This window comes from Topomyia yanbarensis, chromosome 2, assembly GCF_030247195.1.
Source record: "Topomyia yanbarensis strain Yona2022 chromosome 2, ASM3024719v1, whole genome shotgun sequence".
NCBI classification, from domain to species: domain Eukaryota; kingdom Metazoa; phylum Arthropoda; class Insecta; order Diptera; family Culicidae; genus Topomyia; species Topomyia yanbarensis.
The window spans coordinates 428519493-428545635 of NC_080671.1; the positions used below are offsets into that span (position 1 = coordinate 428519493).

The window sequence follows — 26143 nt, forward strand, 5'->3', positions numbered from 1 at the left end:
TGTACGTCACATTCACCTTCGCTTCAGGTATTATTCACACATGGCTTGAACGACCGATTAAGTGCAAGGGTTCAAGGCAAAGGTTACACGTTTCGTATCCAATATGGAACACAACTCCGGATCGTGATTCTGTAGTAGCAACCGTAAAATACGCCACACTTCCATTTTAAATGCGAATCTTTGGGATGTCCATATTCCAAATTGATTCAGAGACTTTGGAACGCGACAGTTGTAATAACAACGGTGGCAACAACAATTCAATGCGGCTGTTTTGAAAATCATTAATTCAACTCCTACTCTTGCAGAGGAATGAAGGAGTCTATTTCAAATTCGTTACAACTGCCAACTTATCAAATCCCAGCTTCGCGACGAAATTATGACACTCCTGCTAAATCGTATCCTGAAACGACAGGTCGAATGTTCATTGAACTGGGAGAGCTCATTCACCCTATCCCTTCCATTGAGGCAATCCTGCCAAACATCCGTTATTAACGCCTTTAAGATAGATTTAGCTTGACAAATAGTATGCCAGAAGGGGGGTAACTCAAGCTCTATCAACCTGAAAAACATGCCTCCGTTATCAATCAACATTGCGCTTATCAGACATCGTATTACTTACCAGAAACCCTCCATCCTTGAAAGAGTAATTCTAGCGATGCAGTTTTCTTTTCTGGATCTTGCAACAGCATGGAAGTCGTCAGCAACTTGAATCTACCAATAGTGAAAAACTAAAGATATAACCCGCGAAAAATCTAAATTAGACAAGGAACTGATTGGCAAACCATTCTTTTCTGCAATAATGAGGCTTTGTAACTTTTAACTTGCTCAAGATTCTTTTGTCAGCTACGCAGGAATAATAAAACAATGTTTTTTTCACTTATCGACTTCGATTTTTTCTTCTCGTGTCACCATGTTGTTTGGAGTGACACCCGGTCAAACCCATCAGAATGAATTCCAGCTCAAACGCCACAACCGATTGAGTCGGAATCGGCTGTTGCATTTGAGTTGGAAACCATACTGACTCCATTCAGAAATCCGAACCGGTTCCGGAATGAGTTTAACCGGGCAGCTCCCAGTTAAACTCATTCCGGAACCGGTTCGGATTTCCGAATCCCAGTTAAACTCATTACGGAACCGGTTCGGATTTCCAAATGAAGTCATTATGGATTCCAAATCAAATTTTGAAACATTTTTTTGGACGTCTCAGTGGGTGGAGGGCTCCGGTCAAAAAATTCGGATGAACATGGCCAGGCGATTTAAATAGTTTGACGTTTGACTCAACTCGCCTGTGCTAATTACCCCTAGGAACAAATGCGATTTAAAGGCAATTTCAATACTTAGACAAATTTTCTGGCGGCTGAAATGGACTTGGTTGTGTTTCGCGTTTCTCCAACTTGGCGGTTCATGTTTGACTTAAGCTTAAAATTGTTTTTTAACAATTGGCATGTTCTCGCTTGAATTTTGTTTGTTTCGTGCACTTCATTAAGCCAACGAATGTGGGAAATTGTGGAATCGTGTATAAGTATTCAGCTTTTTGCTGGTGACTGCGTTTTCAAATGCGCACTCTATTTTGACAAGTCGTTTGTACAGTGTCAACTTGGACAACTCGTCAGCGGTGTCAATTTTGACAAGCGGTCTCATCAGCCTTGAGTTTCACGGCTATCATGTATCCTGCTTATTTATTTTCTTAATAATCGTTAAACGTCAAATTTAAAATTTGTTAGTTTATTTTCAAACGCCTTTTTCGATGATTTTAATTTCTTCGTGAATTTATTTATAAGCATATTTTCAGCTGTTTGAAAGTGTCGAGAGAATTATGCGATTTGAACCTCTGCTCTTACCCAAATTCATCCCACATGAAATGACTAATAATAGCACACGAAACTTGCTTTTAAACTACCCGGAAAAGCATCTTCTAACGATACAGTACCTCAACCTAGGCCTAAACAATGTTTGTTCACACCTGTTTTTGAATACAAATTTGTAGCAAAATTTAACACCAAGAATTGACAATTGTCAGCTACAACTGCATCTGCGTTTACCGAAGAAATCGGTTGCAATTCACCTGACTTATTAGTTTCGACTAGATTGAGTATCGCTGATTGGTTTTACTCAGTTTGCTAATCGCCCAATTACATTATAAGACTGATTAATTGCCGTATTGGTCGACCGATTTTTGTATGCCGATTGCGAGTAGCGAATAGTTTTGAATAGCAGATGTTCTGTATCCACATTTCGAGTTAAGTGCCGCTGTTGAATGGGACTACAGTTGACTGTGCGGATCCGTACCGAAATCAGTTTAGTTTTTCAACAGAACAACTCAAATTTAGTTGAAATTAAACAATGATTCTGTGGGTTTTTAACAAGGAGATCAGTTAGATCTAATAAATTTTATTTTGATTCAACAATGTTTCTATTTAAATGTAAACAAGTATTTGTTGAACTAAACCAAATACATGCTTTTGAAAAACGCCCATTTCAGTTTGAAACAGTCATTCGCCACGTTTTAGATTCAACAAAACGTTTTGTTGATTCAAAAAGGCCTGATTCTTCTACGTGTATATTGTACGTTTCATTGGAAACGAGCCATTCAATCATTTTGATGCGGCGAAGCGAGTCATTAATGTGGTTTTTGTTTGAGGCGAAACTGATTCAGTTCCTAACCCCAACTGCTGTCAAAATGTATGAACTGACAGCGGTTGGGGTTAGAACCTGACTCAGTTTCAGGTTCAATCGAAATCGCCATAAGCTATTATATAGTTTTCCGTTCCATTTGATAAATTTTAGGTCCAATATACATAATATAACATTATTTCAAAAAAAATTTCGTTGTAATACGTAAAAACGATTTTTTTGTTTTTTTTTAAATAAATCTTATGTAAACTTGGCAACCATACATAGGAAAACTGCGGTTGTTTACATCTGGCCTATCAGAACAACACCCAAAATAAAAAAAACTATGTGCAATAGATGGTGTTAATAAAAATAACCCTCCCGGAAAACCGAGAAAACATGCCCTAATTTTTTTATGTTGACAGTCTGGATATGACACTATAGGAGGGATTTGACATTTGACATTTCACGACAAATGATGCCCTGTCAGAAAAAATTAATACATGTTTTCCCGCATGGTTACTTTTATTTGACATAAACACCATCCAATGCATATAGTTTTTTTTCCTTTAGGGTGTTGTCTTGATAGACCAGATGTAAACAACCGCAGTTTTCCTATGTATGGTTGCCAAGATTACACAAGAATTATTTCAAAAAACAAAAAAACTCGTTTTTACGTATTGCAACGAAATTTTTTACTAAATAATGTTATATTATGTATATTGGACCTAAAATTTATCGAATGGAACGGATAACTATATATAGCTTAATGACCCAATTAAGGGCGATTAAATGGAGCGTTCCGTGGGCGATTTAAGGGTGGCTTGGGCGGCAAAAAAGACGGCGGCAAATCGCCCAAATGTGGCATTTGAAATAGCTCCCTAATTGCCAGCAATTTGCTGGCAAATTGCAGGGCAATTAGCGCATCCGAGTTTTCAAATAGCCTCCCGTTAGCCAGCAACTTACCCTTTTTGACTGGGCTGACACAGTTTCGGGGCCAATCAAAAACGCCATTAGAGTGACACTGATATATAAATGATAAACAAAACATTGAGCTGTCGAGTCTTTATTCGAAAATTCTTTGAACTTGTGCATCGACATGGAAAGAGAAGACGAATATGAACTGTGCATAGAAAAGAGATTAATTTCTCTCGTTAAAGAGTATCCATGCATTTATGCGAAGGGTACGATTGCCTATCGAAATAGTGGCGCCCGAGTTAAAGCATGGTTATTAATTAGCAAAACACTCAATATATCGGGTAAACATCTATTGTTTTATATCCAATCAACTGGTTCAAACAATTTCATTTTCAGAAGGTATTGCAAGAACAAAATGGAGGAATCTTAAGGATCGGTATGTGAAAGAAAGAAGAAAACAGGATCAAACAGCGGTTTCTGGCGCAGGATCCGAAGATGTTTATGTATCTAAATGGATATTTTTCAACGAGCTTTCATTTCTCTCGGCCCATTGCGAGTTAAGAACGTAAGTTTAAAAAAAATATACAAGCGACCTTCGTTAAGAAACCGGGAATATAATGGTTAGATGTGCCGGAACAATCCTAAGAATATTTAAATAATATATATAGATAAAGCTGGTAGTACACTGCGTACATACTTTCAGGACTAGCGGAAATTACACGCCAAGTGAAAGCCAACTGTCGGTACATACCAAAACTGTCGAAAATAACAAGCTCAAGGCGAGCCAACAATCAGTACTACCCGATACAAGTAGAAATATCCCTTCAAATGAGGACATGCAGCTAACACAACCCAGAACTAGCCAGAGTTACATGGCAGCTAGAAGTCCGATACAACCTAGAGCATCTAGTTCCCAAGATGGATTTTTCGACAATACCGATGGAAGACAAGACGATGAAGAAGAATTTGGTGCAACTCCCTCGCATCAAACGTACCACCAAGCCGCAAGCGAAAGGCCGGGATTGATGACAGAATAAGCGGTCTTTTGACCAAGATTGATGACGTGGTATCTGTAACGGCGAATCAAAGCCGTCGTCATGCTACATTTTGCCACTACCTAGCAGAAAGAATGGAAATGTTACCTCTTAATGTTGCAAGGGATTTGGAGGTGGAGTTCACTACGCGTGTGAACAACCTTATTGATATAAATGAATAACATCAAATTGAAAGAATGCTTACGGGCAGCATTCGAATTTTTAAACCATGTGAACGAATCTCCATCAGGTTAATAATTTTCAACACCTGCATATGAATGTGATGTTTTAAATTGATATGTACTTTTGATTTTGATTGTTTTTACTGTGTCTACTTTAAACTTGTTTTCGTATTCCCAAATAAAAGCTATTGAGTTATTTACAAAGTTATTTTAATCAGAGGCTTGGATGACATCATTCGAATTAGGAAGACCTATATGTGCGTGAACCAACAGCAGTAGATTATCTTCCAGTTTTGCGAACGTTGGCCAATATATCGGCAATGTTCACACTATTTACATATATCGCCGATCCAGCAAACATCATTCCAGCTCTAATCAGCGGAATGAGCATCTCTTGTTCCTGTGAGTGTCCCATGTTCTTACGGTTATCATCCAACTAATTCGATTGAAACACGGTTCCTTTGTGGCCGAAAAACGAGTTAACGACATTGCGTTTGATTAGGTTCAAAACATAGGAATGTAGTTGCTTCATGCAATGGCTTCTTCGTTTAATGCTGGAACAGGCATAGTGGAAGGTTCGCTTATGTGCTCATGATTGTCCCCTAATATCGAAAGAGAAATTAGGTTTAGATAATTGAAAGCGTTTTTAGTATCTCTTACCAACACCATCTCACCTTTGTTAACGTGAAAATCGTATAGATTCTGTAGAAGAAAATCCGTGGGAATGTCTGATTTCGGAAGCGATACAACCTACCGAAATCTGGCAGATAGCGAATGTTGACATCGTAGCATGTAGTTCATAAACCGCTGCAAATAATCGTTACGTTGGTGGGATTATCAATTTTAAAGCAACAGCAATCATACACATTTTTTATGACAGCATAAAATATTCGGCAGTCTTCAAGAAATCCATTTCGACAGGGCACTGTGGTATATAACCAGAGATGCCAGGTACTTTTTTCAAATGTCTGCAATAATAATTTTAAAAGTCTGGGAAGAACAAAAAATGTCAGGAAAGCTAGTGTAACCAAAAGACTTTATATTCAAAAATCTGCAAATATCTGCAACAAAACTTAAAAATCTGCAAATATCTGCAACCAAACTAGAAAATCTGCAAATATCTGCGTCATCCAAAAAATCTGCAGCATAAATTAAAAGTCTGCGAATTTGCAGACTTGTCTGCAAATCTGGCATCTCTGTATATAACTGTCAAACTAATAGGTTTGTTCCAGTACACGGAAGTCACTCCGGAGTAAACAGGAGCAAAAAATCTTTGCTCCTTTTTACTCCGGTTTGCTACCAGAAGAAGAAAAAAGAGAAAAAGAGAGTACAGGAACGATTTTCTCCGGAGTACTTCCAGTTTCTCCTGGTACTGGAACAGACCTACTTGCTCCTTTTTACTCTGGGATGCTACCAAGAGAATACAGGAACAGGAAGAAGAGAATACAGGAACGATTTTCTCCCTGGTTGTCTTCGGGGTACTTCCAGTTTCTCCTGATACTGGAACAAACCTATTATCGAATTTTTTTCTTTCTTTTTTGGCACCTCCCAGCAAAGTTCAGCAGGAAAGGAGCCGGAGTTCTGGCTGGTTCTAATTCGTATTCCGGCTACAGTGACACAAGCGTTTCTAACTAGAATCGGTTGTGTCACTGGAGCCGGAATACGAATTAGCACCAGTCAGCATTGCGGCTGAACTTAACTGGGTTTCTACATAGATCCACTAGGTAGTTGTATATAGAAGGTGGAAACATTTTTCGATGTGAGATTATCACTTTTTTCAAAAGAACTGATAAAGGTTAAAAAAAAGTTTCGGAATCTTAGCATTCTCATTTAATAATTTTATTTATTTAGAGAAACTTACTAATTTTGTTTATTTTTAATAACAAGAAGTATATATTTTCATGTATGTAGTGATATTATTATTCATGGAATTTTATTTTCAAGTAAATATTGAGCCAATAAATCACGTATGTCATATGCACTACGCGCTGCGTTGTTCCCACGTTGGACAATGCCTGCGGAAACGCTCGCCATGGGTTCAACTAGCTTCCTCCACTCACCTTCTTGAACGTCACCGTCTTCGTTAGCAATGTCAGCAAACCCTCGCGGAGCGTATTGGGATCCACAATGCTGTTTGACAAAGTTGTGCAGAATCACCACTGATTTTACAATATGCTCCGCTGACATCGGGTGCATGATGAGTGGAGATTTTAAAATTCTCCAACGAGCAACCATAATGCCAAAAGCATTTTCGATGGTCCGCCGTGCTCTAGACAATCGTCGGTTAAAGTTTTCTTTGGTCAGAGATAGATTCCTACCTGGATACGGCCGCATCAAATTAGATTTAAGTGGAAATGCTGCGTCACCTACTATATAGTGTGGAATAATATGTTCGCTTCGTGGTAATGCGCATGGGCCAGGTAAATTCAATTCATCTCGAAGAAGTCGACGTCCAAATTCACTAGCTGCAAACACACTTCCATCTGAATTGCCTCCATATGCTCCTACATCAACCGCTAAAAAATTATAATTTGCATCACAAATGGCCATGAGCGATATGGAGTGTTGTTTCTTGTAATTGAAATAGAGTGAGCCGGATTTTGGTGGGCACTCCAATGTAATATGCTTGCCGTCAATGGCGCCGCAGCAATTTGGCAGGTTCCACTGTATTTTAAACTCGTTACTATACTGCTTCCAAGAGTTTTCATCCACTTCAGGCAAATATATGCCACACAGTTTGTTCCATATGATTTGTGTAACTTCCTGTGTTATTGACCGCACAGTTGACACTCCCATCCGGAACAATCGTGATAAATAAAAATGGCTCGAACCGTGAGCTAAGTACCTAAAAATCAAACGGAAGATTTTATACAATTTTCGAGTGGTTTATTGCTGCTCAGCTCTTACATCAATGTGAGGAACAGTCTGCATTTTGCAGCAATCGGTTGACGCAAAGATTTTTTTACAAGCAGTTTTCCGACCACATCGTAAAGTTTATCAAACGCTGCTGGAGTCATCCGGGTGCACCGGAAAAAGTATTCCGGATCATGCTGCCTCATGAGATCGAATGAAGTCTCGAAAAAGCCTTCAGTGGCCCTTGCTTGATTGGATGGCCGTACCCACCAACGACGTTCGCTATGCTTGTTGGCATCGCAAAGCTCTTTCACTTCTTGCAATATGCTTAAAATATTCAACGCAGTCGAAAGATTTTCCATGCTCAAAATTTTAATTTTTTGACAACTATAACAACGCTACACGTTGAATTAAAAGTAACATTTGCTAGGTTGACAATACATTACAATAAATGTGCATTTGTCTATAAGCGTGTACGAAACATCAAGTGTCAAACTTTGCCGCAATAGTTGCATTGTGGTTTGAAAATGCGGCAAACTCTGCGGCAGCGATTTTAGTACATGCCGCATTCGCCGCATCTTGCCGCAACGCACCGCAACCGCATCCATTGTGTTTACACCTTTATGGATGCGTTGAAAACCGGTTCAGTTGCCCTTATTCTGCTGTACTAAAACTAGAGCTCAAAATATCATCCGATGTATGGTCAACCCTGCAGCAAACGTCACTTTTCATTGCATCCTTGCGCGAAACTTCAACACACAAAAGTAGATCGAATCGAACGAACATAAAAAGGGCTAGTCGTGATCGCTGGCATTGATTGAAGTAGAAATTGGCTAATTTCCTGGTCCAATTTTTCACAATCAACGCCAGGGCTACTTCATTCGATAGTGCCAAGTGTCATGGAGTGGAAAATGGTATTCCTGGTGCGCGATTCGGTGCAATTGTGAAGCTGAAAACCCATCCTTTATCACAAAGGAGAACGGCTGCTGCTTACGCAGTGGCATTTTCACAGGAAAGTGAAAAATCGATTTTTGTCGGAGACTTGCGAAAAGCTGCATACATAATTGCGACGTTTTACCCTCGATGATGGATGTTATTGCGTTAAAATTGGGTAAGATTGTGTTACGTTTATGATTATTTCTACATGAAAATTGAAAAACAATAACATTGTGGATTTATAGTGGATATTGATTTGATAGATCCATCTATCCTTGCAGAAAATCTGGAAGTGCTTCGAGGTGGGATCAATAATAATAACGCCGGTGGAAGCAACTGTGACAAATTGGATGACAAACTGTTGGAAGAGCCAGTGGGACCAGGAATGACCAGCAGTGTGGCTAGTATCTTAGATGACACGACACCGAGTGACTCCGGCATTCAGCTTCTGGATTCGGAATCCAGCGGTTTGAATGAATCGATGATATCCAGTACCGGTGGGTTCGATTTTGAGGGAGCCAATCTGCAAAACAATAACAACAACAATGAGAAAGTGGCATTGGACAGTCCTGTTCTGGAAGAGGTTGGCAAGTATGTGGAAGGGGGTTTGCCAAAAGCGGACGGAGTCGTTGGTGCAGAGGAGATAGAGCTAGCAATGACAAGCAGCCAACTACCGGATGAAATGATTTCGAGTACTTGTTCGACTTTTGATACGGAAAATATCGTATACAGGCGCAGGGTAAAGAAAACTTCTCAATCACAAAGCAAAACTCCGAAGAAAAGAGTTTCATTTCACGAAGATATACTCAAGAACACGAAAACCGATAACATACATATTGAGCATGGATTTATCACTTACAAATCGGGAGCGAATAAAAACAAACAGCAGGTTGGAGTCAAAGGACGCTACTCCTGGTGTTCCGAGCACAATGATGACGGATTTGATTTCGGTGATGAAGAAGCTGGTGAGAATCGACAGTACGTGTACAGGAATGCATGCTCGGATGTGTTGGACTACGGCAAGACAGGTTGTAGTTGTTTTTTTATGGAGTTTCAGTTACATTAATAATAAGTAATTATTTCAGATGTCTTTGAAAATATTGAAGACGAGAAAAACTTTGTCAAGTATGATAACTCGGGTGTCTTCGAGTATGGTCCCCCGGAGAAGCGAGTTCACTCAAAGCAAGTCAAAGATGGTAAAGAGTTTTACGAATGCAGCTGCTCAGATTCCAACTCCAGCTTGGACTCGGGTAGTAGCAACGAAGCGTCAAACTATAAGCAAAATAAATCAAACAGTTGCGAATGCATCGGGCAGGATAGGCATCGGAACAAAAACAATAATAATATCATTCTGGACAATTGTTACTACAGCGAACCTAATATTGAGCATCTGGATGAGTTCAATGGAAACAGCTTGAGCGGTTCGGATCGTATTGCAAAATCGGTCTGGAGTAAAGAGAAGAAGCCGAAGAGCAGCTGCTTGAAGAAAACTAAAAGAAACATGATGTATACTAATATTGTTGTGCCGGAGTATGATTTGACCAAGAAGGTCAAAAAATTCAACGTGCATCATTTGTCAGTGATTGACAATAGCAAAATGATTTTTGGCTCACTGAAAGACATTTTTGGAATCGCTTTACCGGAACGTGGTGTTCCGGAAGGTTCAGAAGATCTCTCCACAGTTCGAGAGTGTATTCCGGAAGCGAACGATTCTATGATTGACGATTTTACCGTGGTTCAAAAGCCGAAGAACTTTTTGTCGAAAAGTTTGGACGGTGGTTTCAATAGTAACAACAAGACGAAAGGACCGAAGAAGTATGTTCACAATGTCGACGAACAATTGCGGCGTAAGAACGACGAAGATTTGTTCGCACCGAGTCGAACAAACAGCGTCGAGGAAGAGGATGATGAATCTCAAAAACAGCCTGAGCAAATGCAAACCGAACAACCACAACAGAACGAACAACAACCCCAAGCACCGTATCGCAACAAGTATATCATCAACGGCGAAAGCACAGTGTTTGAACACACGGGCGTTTCCTATTGCTATGACGGGGATGGAGAAACAAGTCCCACTACCGAGGAAAGCCCTAGCCAAAGGGAGCTACCGTTTGGTGAAACGACTGGCAGATCATTCATTGGCAAATCACAGATCAAGCAAAAATTGTCCAACATTTTCCAAAAGATGAACGTCATCAGCTCGAATGCAACTTCACCAACAACTCGCAGCGGCGGAGATGGGCTAGATATTGTCCCGGAAGTGTTGCTGCAGCCAAAAGAGCCTGCGTCGCAAGCCAGGAAGCAATCGAGCGATGAACTCGATAGTGGAGTAGGCGGAATGGTCCAGACGAAAGCTGAGAATCGAATGGAAAGTAGTACGATTTCCTCTTGTGAAAGCGAGCAGAGCTCCTCGGTTCTGTCGGAATCAAGCAAGGAACAGAAAGGGGGTAAGTTTAAGTGGTTTGACAGCATTCGGATGGTGTAACATTTTTGAGAAAATTTGGTTTGGTATTTCTGCATTTGAAGAAGCTGTAATGTTTACTACATTAAACTTTGTTTCACATTTTTCAGTAAATCCTCGCGACCACACGACTATGAATCTTAAATCTCCTCGGGGATCTATCACCGGAGGCAAAAATCGCCATCTTTGTTCGCCGATGCGCAAAAAATCACTCACCAGTCGATTGGAACCATCCCGGGCGCGCATGAACCCCGACCTGTTTAATCTCGGTGGATTACCACCGTTAGCTGGTCGCCATCTGAATGCGGATCGTCAACTGTTGTCAGACGAATTTGACGATATTCTAACGGTGACCACCAGTGCCACCAACGATACCGACAAGGATAGCAGCGATATCGTAATTTTGGACTATCCATCGACTAGTAGCACACCTACTCCGCAACCGGATGTTATCGAAATGCTACCGGAACGGGTTCCATTCTTTCCACCCGGTAGTCGACGGCACAATCCAATGACCGCTTCGACCAGCTCGACGTCGACTTCTAAGAGTTCCCTCATCAACCGGTTTCTGCGAAACGTCACACAGAAGAAGATACTGGAGGCGACGATTAAACAGAACAGTTTCTTCCAGTCAAAACTGAGCACGGAAAGGAAACTGTTCGATAACTTGGTTCCGAAAGGAGTGCAATCCTTGAATCGGGATCTGATTGAAGATTTGAATGCGGAAATCGCAATGGAAATAGAGTTAAGTTCTTCTGCTTGTCAGCTGGATAGGATTCAGTTGAACGATTCGCATGTTGGTCAGGGTGGATATGGACTGTCGCTTGCCGATGTAAAATTTGACGGTGGTGGTGTCGGAGTAGGCGAAATTCCAGTGGAGATTTTTAATGGGAATCGGTTGCACATTTTTCGGAATGAAAATGAAGTGCTAATGAAAGTATTCAAACTGTACAATGGCTACAGTCGGGAAGGTTATATGACTCCGGTGCTGGTGTTCCTGACCGATAAAACTTTGTACGTGACGGATCAGGTCAGAAATCGGCTGTGTAACAAGTTTGTGCTTCCCTATTCGGAATTGGATGTGATCCTGGTTGGTCCCTATGGAAATACCGTTCTGTTGAGTAACTCCGCTAGGGATATGCAGCAAGTATTGTTAGCGGGTGGCCCTTATCCAGCCGATGGTTTAGTCTCTAGCTTGGAATTGTGTGCTCGAAGAGGAGGCTCAATTTTGCCAGCCGTTGGACAGCTAACGTTGGATCACTTGGCTCCCCTACAGGCGTTTGTTCGGGATAACTCGAACGTAACCCGTGAAGATGCGTGGAAATACTACGCTGTAGTGAATGTTCCCGCTGGAACACTGGGCTGTGAGGAAGAACCGCTTGGACCGCATATAAAGGGTCCCCTGATGCACCGAAGAATGTCGCATGCTGGTTTTGTGGACCATTGGGCGGCTGGATACTTTTTGCTGAAGTGAGTGTAGTTATGAGTTAGGTTATGAAATGGTGTAACAAATTTTCTTCCAGAGCCGGAGTTCTGTATCTTTTTGGGGACGCCAGCCAAAAATTACCGACGTGGGCTGTCGCCTTGGCGGAATGCCAAGGAGCAAGACGTTCGCTCCACTCGGGAAGACCATACTGTTTTGAGTTGCTGCTAAGGACAGGTGCCTTACAGCTAGCAGCTCCTGACGAGTACGTTGCATCCGACTGGCTGCAGGCATTGGTGCAAGCTGCTAGTGGGGTGAGCTTTTAACTTTGGTATTCTCGGTTTAGATAGATACTTTAACGTGCTTCTTTATAGCAGCTGTTTGAGCTTCAGGAACGTCGCCGAACACTTGGATGTACACTGATTATGACATCCAATCATCTGTTGACGCTTCGCGAAGACTTTAGCTCTCCCCTGAGAAGAAACACTATATCAACGAGTGCAAATTCTAGTCTAATGCTATCTCCAGCGAAGGAAAACGTCAACCCCAATACGCAGTTACTTCAACCGGCAGGGCAGAGGAAGCTAAGCAATTCAAATGCTGTGGATACTTCCAGTGAGGTAGGTATTCGAAGTCAGATCCAGCTAACTCGGTCGACTGTCGTTTATTACCAGCCGCTCTCAAAACAACCTTAACCTGTGTCTCCAACCTCTAATAGATAAGCTCAATCCGCTCCACTGGAAGCACTCCGACAAAATTCCACGGAACCATCAGTTCCGATCGTCGCTCGAATTCGACAACCAGCACACCAACGAAGGGTAGCAGCTTTCACCCAGCGACAACCGGAGTAAATGAGCGTAACCACCCGGCAAACAATTCCCCTTCCCGAGGCTACCGCCGTCCCTCTTCGCTGGTGGATGGATTGATACTGGGCACAAACGAGGATAAAAGTTACACCAACATGAGCAGTTTCTATGGAAAGAATTCAGGTGTCGAGGTATTGACGTGTGCCAGTATTGATGAGATGTCGGCAGTTAAAATTCCAGCAATCTCCTCCAACTGGTGGTGTATTTTGGTAGGTTTCCGCTCCGCTAAAAAATATGGAACGTTTCAAAAGCTAACAATTCTTACAGGAATTCGAATGCCAGGAGGTACGCGAGAATTCCGACGATTTGGTGGTGTTTTTCTCGACGAGTTCTGAACAGGAACGTTTCCTCTCCTTGCTCGAATCAATCTGGCACTCGAAAAAGGTAGTATCTGTAGCTCAAATGTTGTTCGGCGATAGAAATAAACTTACGTTTCATCCTCAGGACGAGCCCTTCCCGGCGTCAATCGTAACCAGTGAGAATGAGCTGTACCAGCACTGCTCAAAGTTGTTCCTCGAGATCAACCGATCCTGGGAGCCGCTGCTGTCCGCTGCCTTAGGCTATCCTCAGTAAGTGATTGCCGCCGGGTCATTCACGGTAGGTATCAGTATATGTACATAGAACACCGGTGTCTAAACCATATAGACATATTGGTCCTTCCTTGGTTGCTCGTACAAAGTTTTGTTATAATGAAAGCTATAATAGTAAGTAAGTTTAGGGTCTTCATGGTGATAGGTATTTAAGGCTGTACCCTAAAACGTGCTTTGTTATATTTTTATTTTGGGCTGGATCCAAAGAAGTCAAGTGTAGGTTATACTTTGCCGCATAGAAAAAGTTTAGTTTTGCTCATGGATTTGATGAGTTGTTAGTAATCCGGTAAAAAACTGGCACTATTTTCGGTGCTTAAATTATTCCGATCTGAACGAATTATTTTTAGGTTTGTTGAAATTGTATTCAATCGTCGTACGTTAAGACAATATTTATTGGAAATTTTACATTGAAATGTAATCAAAACATGAATAGTGAAAACATTGAAGTATTAAACACAACAGAAACAAAAACCCTTTCCAAGCAAACTGATTAATAGAATATGTATGTTTAAGAAAATATATAGCTTTATATATAATCAATGTGCTGTTCAACCAACCAGCTTTCTATGGTGATCATATTTAACACAATTTTGTATAATTCAGCTTCAGCAAAGTGATCAACAAACGAGCTTGCTTACAATCATCGCTGCTAGATTCTTAGGCGATATTTTTCTGTTCTGTCCCAATTGAACCCGCTAAAACATTATAGCTAACATAGGGAGCAGGTAATCGTACATTCAATAACAAATTGGAGTATTGCATTACTTGGGAACTTCTTCTGTGCTGTCGGAAGATAAAGTGAGTTGTGGATTTGAAGATCTACGCTTTCAAGAATGGTGAGCTAATGCAGCGTTGTCTGGCTGTACGTTTTAACAGAATTGGGTCCGAGACCTGTGACTTGGAATGCTATTGTTTTTGAATGGTTTGGTAGCCGTGATCTCGTTTTTGAATTCGTATCGTCGTCAAAAGTGGACTCGAATTTGATCGATGTTGATGTGGTGTATGATGGTGATGACGTGACTCACAGGGGAGATGTGTAATCTGGCGTAGTACTTTTGAGATTGGAGACTTCGATCTATACTTTATACGAAACGTGTCCGATCTTCCGGATTATCAGAATATTCATTTTGTTACCGTAATGACCATGGATATTGCCATATATGGTTGTCGGACGTTGACATTTGTGTTTATTCCCGAGTGGGACGCAGTAATTCGAGACATGTGCGAACTTTGTGACCAAACATGTATCTCGGATGGCGACTGCCGTCCTGGCAGAACCCAATTGGACGTGCTCCGGTACGTTTGTTGCAAGATGTCCAGTGCTTTATATAACGCTGTACACCACTTGCATATGTCAGTTCAGTTATGTCAAATAAAAACATGGTTTCGCAAAAATCGCTAAAATTAACGGAAAGAAATTCTTGCAATCACTACAAGAATGTAGAGAGAAATTTATATAACTTATAGCGTACTGTAGTGTCAAATACCAAAATGCCATTAAAACATTAATTTTTTCGCTGCACTTGGTCAATATATGATTTATTGTCAATATTTCTGCTCGTGTAGGGTCTAGGCTTTACAAGGCTCGAATCCACGAAATTATCACGCTTTCATACTGCAGTCAGCAACTTCTCGCAATTTCTTGAAAGGTAAAAATATGGGTCCCTGCCCACTATGGAAGAAAAAGTGCACCCAACCATTTATTGACGCTGTTCACGGCCACCCAGTTAAGCTCAGCCGGAAACGAACTGGAATTCTGGCTGGTTCCAGTTCGTATTCCGGCTCCAGTGACACAACCGATTCTAGTTAGAATCGGTTGTGTCACTGGAGCCGGAATGCGAACTGGAACCAGCCAGAATTCCAGTTCATTTCCGGCTGAACTTTACTTGGCATAAGCGGAACCTACACGCAAGAATAAAACAACCCACAGAATAAGTTCTTTTAACATAAATTTAGGTACTTTTGAGCTGTGCGTCGCTTTCGCACTTATTAGTGTTGTCAAAAACAAAACGAGAGATTCGACTCAGTCGAGGTCTTCCGTGCAGTAAGGTACTTTTGAGTTGTTTGGGGTATACTCAAAATTAGGTAAATTAAACTTAAATTTAAGTAAATCAAATTCAAGGTTGAGTTATGATTTTTGCCGTAATTAAATGGAAACTACCTTCAACACGGTTTACCTAATTTTACCTTCCTGCACGATACCACGAGATTGAGTCAAAAGTACTCAATTTTAGGTAGTTTTTCGATGGCGTGTACACAAGCAGAAATATTGACAATAAACCATTTATTGATCAATATATTGATCGTGTAAGGACATCATGAAAATGTTGATTCTGTAGAATTCAAATGGGATTGACGGATTGAAGCAGTCTTGTCAATATTTTTATTAAAAATATTCCTGTCTTTTGTAGGGTCCGCTATACACAACACCCAGTCTCTTTTTGTGTAATAGTAATTTACTTCGTGATACGAATGGATGGCACGGTTATACACTAAATTTTATCACCTTCACCTTTCAATCGCTAGAATTCGTCATATTTTTTGGTGCTCAAATATTGTAATTTTTTATTCATGAAAAAAAATCTTCTCTCCAGATTCGCATACCACCCGAATTATTTTATATTTTAAATGAGCACTCAAAGCGAGTAGAAATCTACGGAAGTAGAGACAATTTATTGATCCGTTCCCGATTGGTTGTTGTGACAGTTGCAAACATTCGAAAGGTTTTCAAAAGTATCGCGAGCGCTCTGAATAGCAGTAGGCAGAGATAAAAATAATTGACTGAAAATGAATCTGATGCGACTCGTGGTGAATAGAAAAAAGTATTCATTCAAAAATCCATGTTATTCATTCAGTTGAATATCGTACAATAATATTCATTCCACTAATTGTCTAGGTAAATGTTTTGAAATGTTGGTAAAGCATATAAAATAATAATTATCATCGCTAACCTTGTGCCGGGACCTACTTTGTTACGTTTGATTCGTTGCTGCACGTTCACTTCGTGCAATAATCGGAGACGAATGAAATGGGCAGTTGAATGAATGGGCAATTTATTCGTCTGACGTTTTCAGTTATGTCATTGAATATTGAAAATGAATGCGGCTGAATATGCCAATTTTTATTCAACAAATTTGAATATTAGTAACTCTGGCAGTAGGTGGGGAGTTGTGAACATATTTTTGTTTTCGGGGCATAACAATTTGTATATTCTTAGCATGGTTGCAATCCACAAGATGCTTTAAAACCATTGACTACAAAGGCCGTTGCACCCCGGAGACAATTTGACAATTCCCGTATATTGAACTCACAAATTTGGTGATACTTTGGTGGCATCATGGCGGCTCAAATTGAGCAACATTTGAAAAAAGCACAGTGTCTTATCTATTTTTTTAAAGCAGATAGTTCAAGCAGTTTTATCCCACAATTTTTTTTTCTAGAGACTGTCTTAAAACTTAACATAAAATGAAATAAATGGATGTAATAAGTGACGGAAAACTTTGGATTTGAATCAGGCACCGAGTCCTTCGACAGAAACCTTTCCGTCATGTTTCTGGCTGCCCTTGAATTAACTAGGGTTACCAAATAGGCTGAGAGCAAATAAAGGACACCCAGCTCGGGGACAATCTGACAGAAAGTGTTTGCTTCATACATGTACCACAGAAATGATAGTGGCACCAGTATACCATCATCGTTGTTCATGACACTCTGGTGATGGTATACTAGCGCCAATATCGAATCAGTGGTACATATATGAAACAAGCACTTTCTGTCAGTTTGTACCCGGGGTGAGCTGTTGCATGATCCAGATTCCTTTATGAAAATACATGAATTTCCTCGATCTTAATAAATTGATCATAAAAATATTGTGTGTTCTGTTCTAATGGATGCATGGCAGAGTATCAGTTTGTAGTTATTCCGATAGCTCCATTAGAGATGTCGAAGCATCTCTACTGGCACAATATACCGTACTCTCTGAAAAATAAAAGAAAGTAAATACTCCATCATAGACGATCCTGCTAACGCTAAAGATGTGACATCAAGAAAATGTCAGAGAATTTTGATTGACACCCTTCGACAAAAGTTTGACCCCGTACCGACCAGTAACGCGGGTGACGTCGTGTTAACTATTGCATACGAATACCAATGGAGGGATTCCATGAGAAACCGGCTGACCGCAAAATATGACCATCGTCGATTCGAACGAAACTTTGCAGGTGTGTTCGCTGTATGAATCTCCATGATATTCTCTGGCAATTGGAATATTTTGATACAAGAGTAATTTTTCAAAAGGGCGTAAACGTTTCTACGTGTATGAATTTCAATATTTTTTTGTTCGATTACTGTATTTTATACAGCAAAACTATCTGAGAACAAGTTACAGGGAATGAATACTTCTGTCCGAAAAAGATATACACTGAAAAAATGTTGTCATTTTTCAAAAAAACAAAAATTTATGATAAAAATTTAAATTGCGAAAAAACCCATTTTTTTAAATTTTTTATATTTTGTTACCAAAAACCTAAAGAGAAAAGAAGCATTTTGATTGTGATTGCATGATGGAGAAAAAATCGGTAAAAAAGTTTTTCTAACAATAACTTCGTACATGTTTTTAAATTTCATACTAATTGACTTACAAAATTGTAATTTTATTACAGAATATAATTCTAAGCACCATTTAAAATCAAAATGCATTTAACAAAAATCTTCCAAAATGCGATAGTTTTCGAGATATTTGAAATTTTGCTACTTCAAGAACAATTAATTCGTGTAATTATGCTCTTTTTAAAAGTTATTCGCGGTCCTCCATCAAAAAATGTCAAAAATTTAATGTTTATCGTTTTAAAGACGTAAATGCAACCTTTTTAGTGTATTTGGATCATGGAGAAGCTTTCAATAAAAAAGTTTTCCTAACAACAACTTTGGACATTTTTTTATAATTCTTACTATTTGCAGTTAAAAATACAATATTTTTTTTTTTGAATATGATTCTAAACGCCAACCAAAATATATTTCAACCATAGGGTCTGTTGATTAAACTATATAGCTGAATCATATGTTGGTTGTTTTCATGTAACTTTAAAATGTTTCACAATATCGCCTTGATGTCAAAGAGAAAGTTGCAGGAAAGTTTACGGGCCTTTTGAAAAACCTATTATTGTTTATGGAGAGACGCAACTAACTTATGAAAAGGTCGTAATAAAACAAAATAATTGTGTTGTTAAAACAAAAGTTAAAATATCTCGAGAACTACTACATTTTAGAAATTTTTTGTTAAGAGCATTTCTATTTAAAATGGCGTTTAGAATCATATTCAAACAGAAAATTGTATTTTTGACTGCAAATAGTAAGAATTATGAAAAAATGTCAAAAGTTGTTGTTAGGAAAACTTTTTTATTGAAAGCTTCTCCAAAATCCAAATACACTAAAAAAGTTGCTTTTACGTCTTTAAAACGATAAACATTAAATTTTTGACATTTTTTGATCGGGTAACGCGAATAACTTTTAAAAAGAGCATTATTACACGAATTAATTGGTTTTGAAGGAGCAAAATTTCAAATATCTCGAACACTATCGCATTTTGGAAGATTTTTGTTAAATGCATTTTGATTTTAAATGGTGCTTAGAATTATATTCTGTAATAGAATTACAATTTTGTATGTCTATTAGTATGAAATTTACAAACATGTACGAAGTTATTGTTAGGAAAACTTTTTTACCGATTTTTTCTTTCTTTTGCAATCACATTCAAAATGTTTCTTTTCTCTTTAGGTTTTTGGTAACAAAATATAAAAAATTTAAAAAAATGGGTTTTTTCGCAATTTAAATTTTTACCATAAATTTTTGTTTTTTTTTTGAAAAATGACAACATTTTTTTCAGTGTATATTATTTTCAGACAGAAGTATTCATTCCCTGTAACTCGTTCTCAGATAGTTTTGCTGTATAAAATACAGTAATCGAACAAAAAAAATTGAAATTCATACACGTAGAAACGTTTACGCCCTTTTGAAAAGTTGCTCTTGAGTCAAAATAATCTTACTACCTGTGGAAAATATTTAGTCTTGCATGACGGTGAAACGTGTAAAGTTTCATTGGAATCTAAGATGGTCGGTCACGATTTTAAAGATTTTCGGACGGATCTTCGTGGAATTCCTCAATTGCTATAACTTAATTTAATACATGTAATAAATTATATAAAACTGCTCTTGCAGGAATGATTTTCAATCAAAAATTTGAAATTTTGGTTAAGTGCGACGGGTAAGGTTGTTTGATACTATCATCATTAAGCTTTTGTTTCCCCATGAGATATGGACGATTTCTAAATTCCCCGAAACATTACAAATTCGACGTTCAATAATAGTTAATATAAATGCTCATTCCACTCGCCGGTAATTCGATTTGCCCTAGGCAGGTCCTACTTCAGGTTCGAGTGATTCTATGATTCTTAGATAAGCTCAGGTGTCTAAAATTAAAAATCTTCGGGATCTTTGGTTGATTCTCCGTATTAACAAGTTGGGCTCGGATCGGGTTTCTCAAATTATACATTTACTGGTTCGGGTTTTCAAATGTTGAAATTCTCGGGTACAAGTCGGGTTGGAGTTTTATAAAATTTCCATTCTCGGGTTCGGGTTTTTCAATTTTAATATGTTCGGGCTCGGATGGGGTTCGGGCTTTTCAAATTTTATATAATTTTTTTATCTACACTTTTTCCAACGCCCTGTCATCGGCGGTGGTCAGCTATTATCGTGCGCGTCCCATATCATCTATTTCATACGGTGATTCATCAACAGTGCTATCTTTGAAAATAATTAAGTAGGTTTTATTTTATTATATTTAGAATTTGCACATATTTTGTAGTATGTAATTTTAAATGTTCTTTAATTTGATGGCATTGTAAGGGAACACGTATCCGCCGGTTGATGCTAATCGAGCTGACATTTCTTTGGACTGATCAAACTAATTTCTTTGTTTGTTTAGTGTTTACTTGACCAACTAGGAAACTAATCCACGGGGCATTTAATGTACTTGGGGAATACGCATGGTCTTGTCTGAGTGAAATGATGACTGTTGATTCATATACACTGAAACTTCCATTTATGAACCAAAGCGGGGGTTCGTAAAGTGAATTAGTTCGTAAAAAAAGTGTTCGTTATTTGGGATTTAGTTCGTAAAAAAAGTTTGCTCCACATTCTTATTAATATTCGTTGTTTGAGCAATATTCTCGATAACCCTAACAATAAGGGAATTTTTGGAACGGGCTTGACAAGTAGATGCTGAAAATGGACAATTAGAACCTTTTCCAAGTTCAATATGACGATTGCCGGTTGAGCAATATTCTTGATAACGAATAATATGGGTTCTATTTCCGCCATGCACTCGTCAACCCTATCCCGAAAATACCCATATTGTTGAGGTTATAGAGAATTGGATTCCAAAATAGTTCAAGACATCGATTTCCGTCATGCACTCGTCAACCCCATTCCGAAAATACCCAACTTATATTAGTAACAATTAAATAAGAATACATAAGTATTTAACTTCATGCTGTAATGTACTTTCCAAAAAGAGTTCGTTATTTCGAATTTAGTTCGCAAAAAAAGTTACGTGAACCGAATATTACGATTATTACGTAAAAAAATTTCGTTAATGGAGGTTTCAGTGTATTAGGGGGTTGAGAATTGGCCGTCCGTGAGAAGAATCAGAAGCTATTTATCAATTTGCAGCAGCTATAACAGCACGAAGAATATATGATCGTTGTTAGGTCAGACCGGACTAAGTCGCAAAACCTTAAAAAGTGAGGTAGGCATAGCACTGGATAAAGAATTTCTTCAGCTACATTCGACTTTTAGCTGATTTGAAATTTGTTACAATATGCAGGAGTTATGGCGAGGATTGGTTTTAAATTATAGTGTGAAGGATGCTGCGATTCAGGCTTTAGGCTCGTTTTTCTCGAAATCAATACAATGTTACTTAGTCCGGTCTGACTTGACACCGACCATATGTTTTATTCTCATATTCATTGACTTACGGTTAGTCTCATTAATTAATTTAATGAAATCAAATCAATTAATTATTCTCATTGTATCGAATACTTTCAACTTGTCATGTTAACTATATTTCTTCATGAGTATAAAAATATTGTAGCTTGATTATTCACGTAAAAGCTGACAGGTTACTTTCTTTTCGTTCAAGATTGCAGACAATAAAATCTTGTTCTAGTAAGGGATCATCCATAAATGACGTAGCATTATATGGGGGAGGGGGGAGTATTGTATTTTGTGATGATGTGTGACGACAGGGGAGTAGGGGGTCATGTCATGCTACGTAGCTTTTTTTAAAGGGGAATAACTAACATAGTTTTTTATTTTTTTTATTTTGCGGGGACAAGGGGGGGGGGAGAATTATCGTCAAGCTACGTAATTACCAGGGGGGGTATTTAGAGGTTTGTGACGAAATGCTACGATGGGGGAGGGGGGTGTTTAAAATCACTCAAAAAATGCTACGTCATTTATGGATCGTCCCTAATTAGTGTAAACATTAGCGTCATCGATTGCATATTCGCTATACAAAGCTAGTCGTATATATATATATATATATATACACTAAGGTTTTTTTTTACACGGGGGATACGTACCGTGTAAAAAAAACCGTGCAAAAAAAACCGCGTTAATTGCGAAATCCGTGTAAAAAAACCGCGTTAATTGCGAAATCCGTGTAAAAAAAACCGCGTTAATTGCGAAATCCGTGTAAAAAAAACCGTGTTAATTCAGAAAACCGTGCAAAAAAAACCGCGTAATTCCGAAAATCGTGCAAAAAAACCGCGTTACATTCAATGCAAAAGACTTAGACGATTTTAGGAAAAGGGATGATTTCGGAGTTTTATCAAAAATGTTGTAAGTCCTTTTGAAGGCAAAAGACTTAGACGATTTATGAACAGGTTTTTTTTTGCACGGATTATGCAAGTAGCACGGTTTTTGCTTTTTCCAATTCCTTAGGTTTTTGGAAAAGTGGAAACGTCGGATCTTGAGGTTTCCTTTTGTCCCGCACTTTAACAATATGGTTGTTTTCGGTACAGTGTTAACGAGTAGGCACCAAATATCGATGCCTGAGGCCATTTGGAATACCAAGATGACGACTTCCGGTCTAACAGAATTTTCAATAACCCAATCAGGATGCATATTTTCCGAGCGGGCCTAATGAGCGCATGATAGAGATCAATGTCTGAGGCCATTTTGAAATACAACATTGAGACTATCGGCTTAGCGATATTCTGTATAACTCACAACATGGAGTGTTTTGGAACTGGATTGACAAATATGCAGTTGCCAGAGGTCTGACGTCATTGTAACCCCCAAGATGGTTCTTATTATTTAGTATAAATATTCAGCGTAAAACAAAAAGATACATTTATTTTTGTATATTTTGCATTTATAAGATAAGAAAAATGTGCTCATGAATGGATTTACTCGAATTTGAGTTGGTTCGTCTGCTAGAGCTCATCGAGCGAATCTTCATGCGAGACTCAAAGTCGAATCAAAAAGCTGACATAATCAGGGGGAAATAATAAAATCAGGTCTTCGCTGTATTATTAAGGGGGGCGTCTGGTGTAAAGTGCTCAAACCGAAAGTTATTTTGTTTTACGATTTTGAAGGCAAGGGAACAATGCATCTTTTATGTAATGTTAAGCTTTAAATTTGTACGTTTATTCTGTACGAAAAAAATATTTGCACGGCCTTATTCTGCGCGGCATGTGACGTGAGACGACGAAACTCACCTCACTTTACGTGACTTTTCTCACCCGATTCTGAGAGTCGACTCGGGTGAGGTGAGATTCCTCATTGCGGTTAAATGGGAGTCTCACGTCACCCGAAGTGACTCTTCAGAATTGGGTGAAGTCACGTAGAGTGAGGTGAGATTAGTCGTCTCACGTTACACGACGCGCAGAATAGGGTCGGCAGCCACGCAGAGCCACACATACGAGCGTTCCAAGAGTAGACGTCCAACCATTTCCACGTCGAGGAGCGCCGCGGCTAACACGATGACTCTTGATAAAATTGTTTGACACAGGAAATTAAGTAAAATTTGTAAAGCTTAGACTTGTAGTTACTCGATGAACCCAAAAAAAAGTTCGAGTTTAGGAAAATGGCTTCATGTAAACCGAAAAATCTCATATTTTTCTGTAAAATTCGTGCACTTTCCTTCAAAATAATAGAGAGAACAATTTTTTCATTCTGTTTTCTGTGGTTCACCGACAGGCTACACATATTGTGCATTTTCATAAAAAAAAATCAAGTCAATTCTTTGATTAGTTTTTGAGTTATCGTGTTCACCAATTTGAAAAACGCGGTTTCGAAAAAACGCTATTAAAGGATACTCCATATCAAATTGCATCACGGAAAAAATGACGTGGAAAACAATCCATTTGGTATTTTCTCTTAAAAATTTGGGTGGAAGTAGTTTAAAGTTTATTGTTCAAACTGTATTTTTATTGCAGTCAGTCTTAAGAAAATTGTTGCCGATAGATTGAAATCTGCGTGTGTCACAGCAAATACGCGCGAGGAATGCATGGCTGTTTAAAACAAAAGAAGTTCAGCGTGGTCACCGAGATTGCGGGAGACGATTCTAGAGGCTCAATACTAACAATTAAGCGGATAAAAAAGAAGTTGATTTTTTTGCCCACTACACCAGAAGCCCCCTTAAGATGAATGAGATGTACACTAAAGCAGAGATGATGCTTATAGAGATGCGCGAAGACTGAAGCCAAAAGTTCCAATCGAACCCAAAACAACGGTTCCAAACTAGCAATGTAAACAAATATGGCGGATTTAGGAAGTAATGCGTGGGGAGTATCGAGATTGAAATGAAAAGAAATGCATGTCTGCATCCTGCATCATCGATACATTTTTTCTAGTGCAACGAAAAACATGTAGACAGGCTCAGTAACGTAAATCAATGCGTTTCCAAGTTGTATTGTATTGAGTATTGTGGGAAATATTTCAAAAAAGGAAATTGGCCAAGCATTCATTAAAACTACAAGTCACTCCCTGTTTATACAATATTCCTGGTTGCCAAAACTAGCAGACAAATAATTTGTAAAACCGTGCAGCCAAATTTACTGTTCTTCTCGCCGCGTGTCTTTATATTTAAAACATCGTCTTGGCACTAAAATAGAAGTCACCATCTTAGATGAAAACATGACTTCCGGAATTGATATCCGGTATCTATTCATTAACGCTATTACAAAAATTCTCACATTGTTGTGGTAATTGAAAATTTTACTAAACCGAAGTAGCCATCTTGATTTTCGAAATGGTCTCAGACATTGATATTTGGCACCTACTCGTCAATCACGTTCCAAAAATACTCATATTGATTGGGCTTTGGAGAATTCCACAGAACCGGAAGTCGCCATCTTGAATTTCAATATGGCACCAGACATCGATATCTAGCGTCTATTCGTCAATTCCATTCCAAAAATACCCATATTGATTCGATTTTAGAGAATTCCAATGAACCTGAAGTCGCCATCTTGGTTTTCCAAATGGCCTCTGACACTGATCTCTATCATGCGCTCTATTAGGCCCGCTCTGAAAATATGCATGCTGATTGGGTTATAGAGAATTCCACTGAACCGGAAGTCGCCTTCTTGGTTTTTAAAATGGCCTTAAACATCGATATCTGACGGCCACTCATCAATCCCGTTCCAAAAATACCCATATTCATGGGGTTTCAGAGACTTCCACTGGACCGGAAATCGCCATCTTGGTTTTCAAAATGGCCTTAAACGTCGATATCTGACGTTCACTCATCAATTTCGTTCCAAAAATACCCATATTGATGGGGTTTCAGAGAATTCCACTGAACCGGAGATCGCCATCTTGGTTTTCCAAATGGCCTTAAACATCGATATCTGACGTCCACCCATCAATCCCGTTCCAAAAATAGTCATATTGATGGGGTTTCAGAGAATTCCACTGAACCGGAAGTCGCCATCTTGGTTTTCAAAATGGCCTTAAACATCGATATCTGACGTCCACTCATCAATCCCGTTCCAAAAATACCCATATTTATGGGGTTTCAGAGAATTCCACTGAACCGGAAGTCGCCATCTTGGTTTTCAAAATGGCCTTAAACATCGATATCTGACGTCCACTCATCAATCCCGTTCCAAAAATACCCATATTTATGGGGTTTCAGAGAATTCCACTGAACCGGAAGTCGCCATCTTGGTTTTCAAAATGGCCTCAGACATGAACATTTGGCAT

The 26143-nt window shown here is 39.0% G+C and overlaps 3 protein-coding genes across 4 annotated transcripts; 2 read left to right on the forward strand and 1 right to left on the reverse strand.

The window, feature by feature from the left end:
• The first annotated feature begins 2793 nt into the window (after positions 1-2793).
• LOC131685349 (uncharacterized) lies at positions 2794-4588 on the forward strand. The gene is made up of 3 exons (XM_058969011.1): positions 2794-3872; positions 3928-4096; positions 4235-4588. The coding sequence occupies exons 1-3, from the start codon at positions 3713-3715 to the stop codon at positions 4566-4568; spliced, it is 663 nt and encodes a 220-aa protein (XP_058824994.1). The 5' UTR covers positions 2794-3712; the 3' UTR covers positions 4569-4588.
• Positions 4589-6670: 2082 nt separating this feature from the next.
• Positions 6671-7764, reverse strand: LOC131680974 (uncharacterized). The gene is made up of 2 exons (XM_058961682.1): positions 7655-7764; positions 6671-7592 (listed from the first exon to the last, which is right to left on the reverse strand). Exons 1-2 carry the CDS (start codon positions 7762-7764, stop codon positions 6671-6673), a joined length of 1032 nt encoding a protein of 343 aa, XP_058817665.1.
• Positions 7765-8350: 586 nt separating this feature from the next.
• LOC131685345 (uncharacterized) lies at positions 8351-15663 on the forward strand. 2 transcript variants are annotated; one of them, XM_058969003.1, is made up of 9 exons: positions 8351-8711; positions 8818-9564; positions 9622-10983; positions 11108-12467; positions 12521-12734; positions 12795-13040; positions 13139-13495; positions 13554-13670; positions 13731-15663. In XM_058969003.1, the coding sequence occupies exons 1-9, from the start codon at positions 8684-8686 to the stop codon at positions 13857-13859; spliced, it is 4560 nt and encodes a 1519-aa protein (XP_058824986.1). In that variant the 5' UTR covers positions 8351-8683; the 3' UTR covers positions 13860-15663. The 2 variants fall into 2 exon arrangements, with proteins under 2 accessions (XP_058824986.1, XP_058824988.1); XM_058969005.1 differs by having other exon boundaries at positions 12798-13040; positions 13731-15662.
• The last annotated feature ends 10480 nt before the right edge of the window (positions 15664-26143 follow it).

What these genes read in the sequence shown, in the direction of transcription:
- LOC131685349 (XM_058969011.1), top strand. Translation starts at nt 3,713, where the DNA reads ATGGAAAGAGAAGACGAATATGAACTGTGCATAGAAAAGAGATTAATT. An exon ending in CAAAACACTCAATATATCGG is followed by an intron (nt 3,873 to 3,927) that starts GTAAACATCTAT and finishes TTTCATTTTCAG; the next exon opens with AAGGTATTGCAAGAACAAAA. An exon ending in GCCCATTGCGAGTTAAGAAC is followed by an intron (nt 4,097 to 4,234) that starts GTAAGTTTAAAA and finishes ACATACTTTCAG; the next exon opens with GACTAGCGGAAATTACACGC.
- LOC131685345 (XM_058969003.1), top strand. Translation starts at nt 8,684, where the DNA reads ATGATGGATGTTATTGCGTTAAAATTGG. An exon ending in TGTTATTGCGTTAAAATTGG is followed by an intron (nt 8,712 to 8,817) that starts GTAAGATTGTGT and finishes CTATCCTTGCAG; the next exon opens with AAAATCTGGAAGTGCTTCGA. An exon ending in CTGTGGATACTTCCAGTGAG is followed by an intron (nt 13,041 to 13,138) that starts GTAGGTATTCGA and finishes AACCTCTAATAG; the next exon opens with ATAAGCTCAATCCGCTCCAC.
- LOC131680974 (XM_058961682.1), bottom strand. Translation starts at nt 7,764, where the DNA reads ATGACTCCAGCAGCGTTTGATAAACTTTACGATGTGGTCGGAAAACTG. An exon ending in AGACTGTTCCTCACATTGAT is followed by an intron (nt 7,593 to 7,654) that starts GTAAGAGCTGAG and finishes TTTGATTTTTAG; the next exon opens with GTACTTAGCTCACGGTTCGA.